General features: G+C 47.0%; 2 protein-coding genes across 2 annotated transcripts in view; both read left to right on the top strand.

The window, feature by feature from the left end:
* Positions 1–4417: 4417 nt before the first annotated feature.
* ppp1r3b (protein phosphatase 1, regulatory subunit 3B) lies at positions 4418–7183 on the top strand. The gene is given in 3 exon segments (XM_032509987.1): positions 4418–4451; positions 4454–4601; positions 5480–7183. Coding segments are annotated over 3 exon segments (855 nt in total). The 3' UTR covers positions 6153–7183.
* A 1055-nt stretch (positions 7184–8238) lies between these two features.
* LOC116687056 (malignant fibrous histiocytoma-amplified sequence 1 homolog) overlaps positions 8239–10742 on the top strand; it is a gene marked incomplete in the record, with an annotated part of 11148 nt that continues 8644 nt past the window's right edge. Inside the window, 2 exon segments of the mRNA XM_032512143.1 lie at positions 8239–8904; positions 10724–10742. Coding sequence (XP_032368034.1) covers positions 8869–8904; positions 10724–10742 — 55 coding nt within the window.

Raw genomic sequence — 10742 nt, 5'->3', positions numbered from 1 at the left:
TTTGGTTGAAAGAATCCAATATTTCTGATATCAAAACGTTGAAAACTGGGGGACATTATAGGAATAATACATCTTCAGCTTTTCTTTTTCTTATTTACTTGATGTTATTTCTACTGTTGTTACTTTATTATGTAAAGCAGGTTGCATACCTGTGGGTGGCTGTAAAGTGATATATGAATACATGATTGATTGATTGATTGATTGATTGATATTGTTACTGATGATCCAGTCAGATTGAATCATGGGAGATTAGCTAATGGTTAACGTTAGCTGTGTCTGGCCTGGGGGGGAGGGGGGGGGGGCGTTGGTTAGCCAGTGTGTTTATCCCGTCACATACAGGCTAATGTACGAGAAGCCCCCCCCCGCGCCATACGGCTCGGGTTTTATGTGTGTAGCTCTGTCTGGTCCAGACTGGGTTAACTCCACGTTATCACTCATGTTATTACTTGTTGCTGCGTGTGATGATAATTCACAAGGAGAGACTTTATTAGTAACATACACGTGAACAATATGAAACGTACGACGATATGAAACGTACGACGATATGAAATGTACGACGATATGAAACGTACGACGATATGAAATGTACGACAATATGAAACGTACGACGATATGAAACGTACGACGATATGAAACGTACGACGATATGAAACGTACCAGGTCTTTGGAGATTAGACTCCATCGTGTAAAACATGGTTTTACGGGTTTAGGGAAACCGGGACTTGTCCCCCAATGGAGTCCAGACTCTGGGGGTGAGGTGAAGGAGCATGAAGACAGGAACCAAGGAACCAACGAAGAAGACCCAGGGTGCCGTGAGAGAATGACTGGAGGAAGGGGGGGGGAGGGGGGGACAGCTTTACAGCAGGATGTCCCGCTGTGATTGGCCCGTGGACTCATGGCCACCACTGATTGGTTTAACTGATATAAGTGATAAAGTTATGGGAACTGTGTCTTTCTGTCCCCTGAAGAGGAAACTAGGAACCCAGACAAAGACCAAGGACTCCTCCGAGACCAGCTCCCACACCTTCAAGTCTTCAGAGCTGAAACCAGCTCCTCTCATGTCAGGGGGTCATCATGCTGCTACACAAGGAGCCTTAGTTCCTGTCTCTGTCTCCTTTGCAGTAGTTTTATTAATTTATGACATCAGACCTGTTAGGGTGGTCCCATCCAGTCCTCTACTCTGTCTACTGAGTGTGTTGGGGATTGTGTGTCTAGTATACCTGGACTGTACTACCTGCCTCTCGGGGACATTAAAGTCTTCTAGGTCTAGGTCCATGTCTCTGGTCTGGTTCTACATGTGTTCTGGGTTTATTCATCCAGAGGCTGGTGGTTGTTGGAACAGGAGAAAGGTATTTATAACTTTATTTATAGACTCATGGTCCAGATGGAGATAAACTACAGATAACATGTTACAAACACACACACATAAATACATACATACACACACATAAATACATACGTACACACATACTGACTACCACATATTACATAAAAGGAACAGACAGACAGACAAAAGACAGTCATACATACAAACATACACATACATACAGTACATACATACAGTACATACATACATACAGTACATACATACATACACACACACATAAATACATACATACAGTACATACATACATACAGTACATACATACATACACACACACATAAATACATACATACAGTACATACATACATACAGTACATACATACATACACACACACATAAATACATACATACAGTACATACATACATACAGTACATACATACATACAGTACATACATACATACACACACACATAAATACATACATACAGTACATACATACATACAGTACATACATACATACAGTACATACATACACACATAAATACATACATACAGTACATACATACACACCATAAATACATACATACATACATACATACAGTACATACATACACACACACATAAATACATACATACATACATACATACATACATACATACATACACACACACATAAATACATACATACATACATACACACACACATAAATACATACATACATACATACATACATACATACATACATACATACATACATACATACATACATACACACATAAATAACATACATACAGTACATACAGTACATACATACATACATATACATACATACATACATACATACATACATACATACATACATACATATACATTCCCAGAGTGTATCTGGTATCATAACATGTCTGTCCTCTTTGAATGAAGTGTGTTTAACGATGATAAACTGGTGATTATTAGCATGGAGTCTGGTGCAGATCCATCTAGACCAGGTAGTGGAGATCTATCTAGACCAGGTAGTGGAGATCTATCTAGACCAGGTAGTGCAGATCTATCTAGACCAGGTAGTAGAGATCTATCTAGACCAGGTAGTGGAGATCTATCTAGACCAGGTAGTGGAGATCTATCTAGTCCAGGTAGTAGACCATCTCCTGCTCACTCTCTGCTAGCGCCAGCCCCACATGTCTGACCCCACTGAGCCGCCATACATCCATTCATGACAGAGGGGTGCATTCCGAGTCACGCCCCCCCCCCGTTGCCATGCCGATCACTCCGCCAGATCGCTCTCTGATTGGCTGAGCACAGGTGTTCACGTGAAGCCCTTGTGCGGCTTCTGAAAACGCCAGCCGCACGCAGATGAGTTCAGCGGGTTCGGTCCCAATGAGAGGACGGAGGAGGAGGGCTCGCGACCAGCACGGAGATTAAACCCGTCCCCTCCCCCCCTCTCATGGATGACGATTCAACGCGGCTGTAGAGCTGCAGAGTCCGGGAACGGAGAACCAGGATCTGCCGCTGCAAGATCAACTACCTGCAGGATCCCACCGCCTGTCCTCGGGGTCCGACCTCCTCCAGGTGAGTCCCTGCTCCTCGGTTGTTTCATTCAGGTGGAGTTTTCTGCAGGGCCGAGATCCTCCGACTGTCACCCCCCCCCCTCAGTGGCAACCGGCTGGCGGAAGCAGACCCCCGTAGACCCCAGTGGGACTAGGCTACTTGTCGCCAGTTAGAAATCTAGGCTATAGATCCCATATGTGGGCTAGATATTGCGTATCTGCCTCGGGTGTCATTCAACTGGGTTAGTGGGGGAGGGGGGGGGGTCAGGGGTCAGCTGCCGTACTTCGGGTTTTCCTGGCGGAAAGCCAACAGGAGGGCTGCCGTTTGGGATTGAGAAGCAGGACCGCGTTCCTCTTCTGTTCCCCGGGTAGTGGTCTGGATCAGAACTACATTTAATACGTGTGATACTCTGAATACTACACAAAGGACGCTCCGGGTCCGGATGCAGCCTTAGAAACACGCAACGACATACTTATACTTTATAATATAATGTCGGATATTCTGAATTGACATCTGTGTTTTCTTCTTCATATAAGTCTAATAAAAATGTATTTGACCGTAAACTGGTGCATAATCATGTCAGAGTTCCGGATATGAATCCTTGGACGGTCAACATTATCCGGGGGGGGGCATTCTGACATATGTCCTGAACTCTGACATGTTTATGCACCAGTTTACGGTCAAATACATTTTTATTAGACTTATATGAAGAAGAAAACACAGATGTCAATTCAGAATATCCGACATTATATTATAAAGTATGCCGTTGCGTGTCATTGCGCATTTTTAAGTTTGTATATGGACATCCTACAGGTGTGTGTGTGTGTGTGTGTGTGTGTGTGTGTGTGTGTGTGTGTGTGTGTGTGTGTGTGTGTGTGTGTGTGTGTGTGTGTGTGTGTGTGGAGAAATTACAGACACACAGAATAAATCAATCTTAAATAGCTAAATATCAAGAATCAAGATAAATTGGCACAATAAGGTGGCACTGGATTTCTTCCCAGAGTCTGAGGTCACTGGGTCCAACGTTGTTAGTGGGGCCCCAGACCCTTAGTGGGGCCCCAGACCCCCCCAGCCTCATTTTAAAGCAGACAGAGGGATCTATTCACAGTGGCACCCAGGCTGAGGAATGCACTCTCGCTATCTTTAAGCTCTTCAGGCTGCAGATTCTGTCACATAGCAGCTCCACTTGGTCGTTCATGTTTGATAGACAAGGGGGACGGGCCAGAACCTTGGACCACTTTCTCATTCAATGTGTTTCCTTCATCTTCAGGACTATTTCCATTGTAGATTGTCACTGAAGCATCAGAACTAGGAATGAACACATGTGGAATTATGGACTTAACAAAAAAGTAGAAATACCTAAAAACAGGGAACTTTGTAGTACTAGCTCTAGCTCCAAGCTGCTGAGAGAACCTGCAGACTGCTGATCTCTCTCTCTATCCCTCTCCTCCCCCCCCCCCCCCCCCCCCCCCCCCCTGCTCTCCTCTCTCTCTCTCCCCCCCCCCTGCTCTCTCTCTCTCCCCCCCCCCCTCAGTTTTCCGTCCACGATGCCGATCGACATGGCTCTACCTCTCTTCCTGTCCAGGAGGAGTTCATCTACCGGGGGTCTACTCCAACGCTCCCTCCGTCCCTGAACCCCTGCCTGAGGTTCGATCCTCCGCCCCCCGTGGACCAGACGGAGACTGAGGACGCCCCCCCGTCCTCCACGAAGGATGCCATGACAACCAAGAAGTAGGGCGGTGCAGTCCATTCGTCTGTAGACACATTTACCTGTAGCTGGTTTTTATCTGAAATAAGGGATAATGAATGGAAAAGGCTTCATGGAGACATGTCTCAAAAAAGAGTCTCAGCGGTGCCGGGGGGACAATAAAAGACAAGCTTCATCTGCATCGTCAAGCAATGTGTTGATAACGTTGTTGTTTTCTTATCATAGCTCGATATGTCTCTATCAGCTGGAATATGAGCTCTATGGAGCCTTTATTGATCATGTGATGGTTGAAGCTCGGAATAAGATGCTCTATGATGAATTAATTATTAGTTATACACAAAGGAAATCTATGAAAAAACAACGTACGTCCTAAAACCAGCCTCTGGAGACTCCACCAGCTGAGTCTCTATTGGCTGTTGAACAGGAGACGTCTCTTTGCATTTTATAGTGCACATAATTTATATTCATACGGTTTCTGTTTTTACTCGTCTTATTTTTCTTTTTTGGAGCCTTGCAATGAAATTGCACTCAACTGTATATTGTGACTGTGCAGCTGGATGACAAAGTCTAATCCCTGGGCCGGGTCTAAGCCCTGGGCCGGGCCTAAGCCCTGGGCCGGGCCTAAGCCCAGGGCCGAGCCTAACCCTTGGGCCGAGCCTAACCCTTGGGCCGAGTCTAACCCTTGGGCCGAGCCTAAGCCCTGGGTTAAGCCTAAGCCCTGGGCCGAGCCTAAGCCCTGGGCCGAGTCTATGTCTTGCATTAAGTGAAAACAATTTGAAGGTGTTTTTCACTGTTTTTAAATTTCACTAATTGCAACAAAAACGAGTAATCGTGTCTAATGTTGATTATTAAATAATGTTGATTATTAAATGATGTTGTTTGTCTGTCTTCCCTAACGCAGCCTGGCCAAGAAGCAGGTGACGTTTGCCGACCACCGCGGCCTGTCCCTGACCCGGGTGAAGCTCTTCTCTCCGCTGGACGACCCCATCGCTATTCCCCAGAGCGTGCAGTCGATGCTGTGCTCCGCCGTGTCCCTGGCAGCCCAGCAGGACAGCGCCCTGGCGCTGGACTTCGCCCAGCCGTCCTCTGACTACCTGGTCTTCCGCCAGCGCCTGGAGGCGGACCACGTGTGCCTGGAGCACTGCGTGCTGAAGGAGAAGGTGCTGGCCGGGACCGTCAAAGTCCGGAACGTGTCCTTCGAGAAGCGCGTGACGCTGCGCCTGACGTCCGACGGCTGGCAGAGCCACGCCGACCTGGACTGCGAGTACATGAAGGACGCGTATCCCAGCATGCACAGCGACACCTTCGCCTTCAGCGTGGCGCTGCCCGAGCGGCTGGCGCCGCACCAGCGCGTGGAGTTCGCCGTCTGCTATGCCGTGGGGGGGCGGGAGTACTGGGACAGCAACCAGGGGGACAACTACTGCATCGTCTGGGCCTCGGCCAAGACCGGCCGCCGCCCCCCCGCCGACTTTGGGATTCATCTGGAGCGGTACGGCAGCCCCACCTGCTCGCACGGGCTCTTCCCCGATTGGCCGAGCTACGCGGGTTACGAGAACACCGGCCCGTACTACTGAACCGGGACCGGGGTCTCACAACAGCGTGCACAGTGTTGCTATGGTTTCCTCTGAACGTTGTGAAACAGTCGGCCAATCGGCAGCGAGCGTGCACACAGCAGGTTGTTAGCGCGCCTGCAGACAGCTGCTCAGGGTTAAGGCCGCGTGACCCTGCAGGCTGTTACCTGGACAGGTAACAGGTGGGTCATCACCTGCTCTAACTGACTAACCAACCAGTGTTCCAGTGATGAATGGATTAGATATTAATTCTTAAATTAATCTCCTAGTGCTTTCCTAATCATTAACCATTGTGAGACTGTAAAAGGTTTCTTGTGTCCTCGGGGGGACAGAGAGGACATAACGAGACATTACAGGACGTCATCCACACGTTAATCAGGATGACGTCATGGTCCGATGTCTCCAGGTCCCCAACGCCGAGTTCTTCTGGTTTCTCTTTCACAGCGATGATGCAGAACGTCACTTCTCACACACACACACAGACGCACACACACACACACACACAGACAGACACACGCGCACACACACACTTAAACACACATGCTGACGCACACGCACACACACACACACACACACACACTGACACGCACGCACGCACACACATAGAGACAGACGCACACACACACGAGCACACAGAGACCCACAAAGAGACGCACGCACAGAACACACATGCTGACACACACAGACATACCCCCCCCCAACAGGTCCTGCAGCAGAGGAAGTAGTTTTGAGAGATTCCCAGCGTGGTCCCCCTCCCCCCCCCCCCCCCCCCCCCCCCCAGGTCAGCGAGGATGACATGCTCTGAAGCCTTTTACGTGATGATGCGTTCGCTGCGCCTCAGAGATTTGATGACTGTAATTTAACATTCTGCCTTTATTTTTAAAGTTGTTTGTGTTTACGTCAGTTTTTAGAGATTCTGGGCAATAAAGTCGCACATTTTAGCCTCGTGTTGCACGTTTTTAGATATTTAAATGTGAAGTGTGAAACCTTTAATCTGCAGGGATATAAAAAGATCAATAAAACTTAATATTTTTTGAACGGCAGCGCTTGAGTTTTATTTGCACTCCTGGGGTCTTCGGGTCAGATTTGACCCATTTTCACAACGTTTTATGTCAGAAAATTGGTTTGTTTCAACCGAAATGTAAAACAATCGGTCTTCACAAGTAAAATAAACGATCGGTTCACTTCTCTTACTGAAGATGGGTGTTTTACTTCATGTCATGGCCTTTAAAACACAAAGAAGGTAAAAGAACTCTGAAAAAAGTCACAAAAATAACAAAAGCTTAATGTCTGCAAAAGAATGACAAAACAGAAAAATACCCCCTCCATGTTAAAATACAGGGGCATAAGTATACACCCCCCTATGTTAAAATACAGGGGCATAAGTATACACCCCCCTATGTTAAAATACAGGGGCATAAGTATACACCCCCCTATGTTAAAATACAGGGGCATAAGTATACACCCCCCTATGTTAAAATACAGGGGGCATAAGTATACACCCCCCTATGTTAAAATACAGGGGGCATAAGTATACACCCCCCTATGTTAAAATACAGGGGCATAAGTATACACCCCCCTATGTTAAAATACAGGGGGCATAAGTATACACCCCCTATGTTAAAATACAGGGGCATAAGTAGTGAGTTCTAAGTATTTGTGGTCCTGTCCCGTCCCGTCCTGCAGAGGGAGACCGAGTCCTCCGTCTGAGTATTTACCCTCACGTCATCATTAATCATCACCTCCTCGGGAGTTCACGTTCTCATGTTTATTAGATTATTGGGAGGGGGGGGGGAGAAGAGAGGGAGGGAGGGTTGTGGCTAAAAGGGATACAGACACAGGCCGGACGTTACGCAAAATGATGCTAAATCTTGGCTAATATAATATAATATAATAATAATATAATAATAATAATAATATTAAATACTTTCCCCAAGGAAAAGCGCTTCCTCCCAACTTAACTGTCGTCCCCGTAAAAGGATCCGTTTTATCAACCGAGAGAGAGGGAGAGAGAGAAAGGGGGAGGGAGGGAAAGGTGAGTAAGTTACACTTGTACATACAAAATAACTTGCAAAAGAAGAAAAGAGGCAGAATGGGTTGAGTGCAGAATTCCCAAAGAATATACAGAAAGCTCTGTGCAATGTACAGATATAGGCTACAGGATGAAGGTTAATGCACAGTGTAGAGACTAGGGATAAGGGGGGGGGGGGGCTAGGAGAAAGGGAGGAGAAAGGGAGGAGAAAGAGGGAGGAGTGTTCATGGATCTGACGCAGTGTGAGCGGCCGCCTCACATCCACTCCCCGCTCCCAGGAAGACACAGAGCGGCTCGGAAAGCCCCCAGAATCACAGCGCTACACCCGGGGAGAGACCTCCAGAGACCCGGGGAGAGACCTCCAGAGACCCGGGGAGAGACCTGCAGATACCCGGGGAGAGAGCTCCTAAAACCCGGGGGGAGAGCTCCAGAGGACGGCGCGTTGTTGTTGTGATGAGGCCGCCGCAGAAGGACTCTGGTCTGGGATTAAACCCGGATGTGTAGCCGCCTGGCTGGGTCTCTTTGTGCACCGAGTGTCGCAGGAGAAGAGGATGCCTCCGCGGCCGCGCTCACTGCTCCTGCTGCCGCCCGAAAGCTGCCTCGGCCCCCCCCAGGAAGTCTCTTTTGTCTCCGTTGTGGCGGAGGCTCGGCTGCGGATTTGTGAAGCACTCTGTGCACCATGCTGCCATGAAAACTCTCCATGATAACAAACAGCAGGAGGAGGTAGGCTACACACCTATACCGAGGGCGTAGGTCTGGGAGGGGAGGGGGGGTCCCCGGGGTCCCCCAAAACATTTAAGCGTCCAACGCTTCATTTCCTGGATCTGAGATCATTGGGAATAATAATTACTGTAAAGAAGTAGAGCTGGATCTGAATATATACACAATATAGTAACAGCAAAATACAGGAAACTATATTCAGTAACATCATAGAGATCTGTCTGTCTCTCTCTCTCTGTCTGTCTGTCTCTCTGTCAGACAGACAGAGGCCCTCATGTCGTCCTCATGTTGTCTTCATGTTGCTCTCATGTTGCTCTCATGTTGTCCTCATGTTGTCCTCATGTTGTCCTCATGTCGTCCTCATGTCGTCCTCATGTTGCTCTCATGTTGTCTTCATGTTGCTCTCATGTTGTCTTCATGTTGCCCTCATGTTGTCCTCATGTTGTCTTCATGTTGCTCTCATGTTGTCCTCATGTTGTCCTCATGTTGTCCTCATGTTGTCTTCATGTTGTCCTCATGTTGTCTTTATGTTGCTCTCATGTTGTCCTCATGTTGTCTTCATGTTGTCCTCGTGTTGTCTTCATGTTGTCTTTATGTTGCTCTCATGTTGTCCTCATGTTGTCCTCATGTTGTCTTCATGTTGTCTTCATGTTGTCTTCATGTTGCTCTCATGTTGCTCTCATGTTGTTTTCATGTTGCCCTCATGTTGTCTTCATGTTGTCTTCATGTTGTCCCCATGTTGTCCTCATGTTGTCTTCATGTTGTCTTCATGTTGTCCTCATGTTGTCTTCATGTTGCTCTCATGTTGTCTTCATGTTGTCCCCATGTTGTCCTCATGTTGTCTTCATGTTGTCCTCATGTTGTCTTCATGTTGCCCTCATGTTGTCCTCATGTTGTCTTCATGTTGTCCTCATGTTGCTCTCATGTTGTCTTCATGTTGCTCTCATATTTTCTTCATGTTGTCCTCATGTTGTCCTCATGTTGTCTTCATGTTGTCTTCATGTTGTCTTCATGTTGCTCTCATATTTTCTTCATGTTGCCCTCATGTTGTCCTCATGTTGTCTTCATGTTGTCTTCATGTTGTCCTCATGTTGTCTTCATGTTGTCCTCATGTGCTCTCATGTTGTCTTCATGTTGTCTTCATGTTGTCCTCATGTTGTCTTCATGTTGTCCTCATGTTGCTCTCATGTGTCTTCATGTTGCTCTATGTTGTCTTCATGTTGTCTCATGTTGTCCTCATGTTGTCTTCATGTTGTCCTCATGTTGCTCTCATGTTGTCTTCATGTTGCTCTCATATTTTCTTCATGTTGCCTCATGTTGTCCTCATGTTGTTCTCATGTTGTTTCATGTTGTCTTCATGTTGTCCTCATGTTGTCCTCATGTGCTTCAGTCCGGCTTCATGTTGTGTCTCATGTTGTCCTCATGTTGTTTCATGTGTCCTCATGGTGCTCTCATGTTGTTTCATGTTGTCTTCATGTTGTCCTCATGTTGCTCTCATGGTTGTCTTCATGTTGTCTTCATGTTGCTCCATGTTGTCTTCATGTTGTCTCAGTGTCCTCAATGTTTGTCTTCATGTTGTCCTCAAGTTGCTCTCATGTTGTCTTCATGTTGCTCTCATGTTGTCCTCATGTTGTCCGCATGTTGTCTTCATGTTGTCCTCATGTTGTTGTCCCCCAAATGTTGTCCTATGTTGTCTATAGCCATATTCTTTTTAATCCCCAAAATGACATGATGATCAACCATGTAAAAGAGAGTTGATGTTGCATAGTCTGTCCACCAACATGTCCCTATAACTATGACCCGTCTGTGTCCCTACCGACAGGCGGCGGCGCTGGAGGGGG

Source organism: Etheostoma spectabile, chromosome 3 (genome assembly GCF_008692095.1).
Source record: "Etheostoma spectabile isolate EspeVRDwgs_2016 chromosome 3, UIUC_Espe_1.0, whole genome shotgun sequence".
NCBI classification, from domain to species: domain Eukaryota; kingdom Metazoa; phylum Chordata; class Actinopteri; order Perciformes; family Percidae; genus Etheostoma; species Etheostoma spectabile.
Note: the sequence above shows the minus strand (reverse complement) of the source record. Positions and strands in the feature narration are given on the sequence as shown.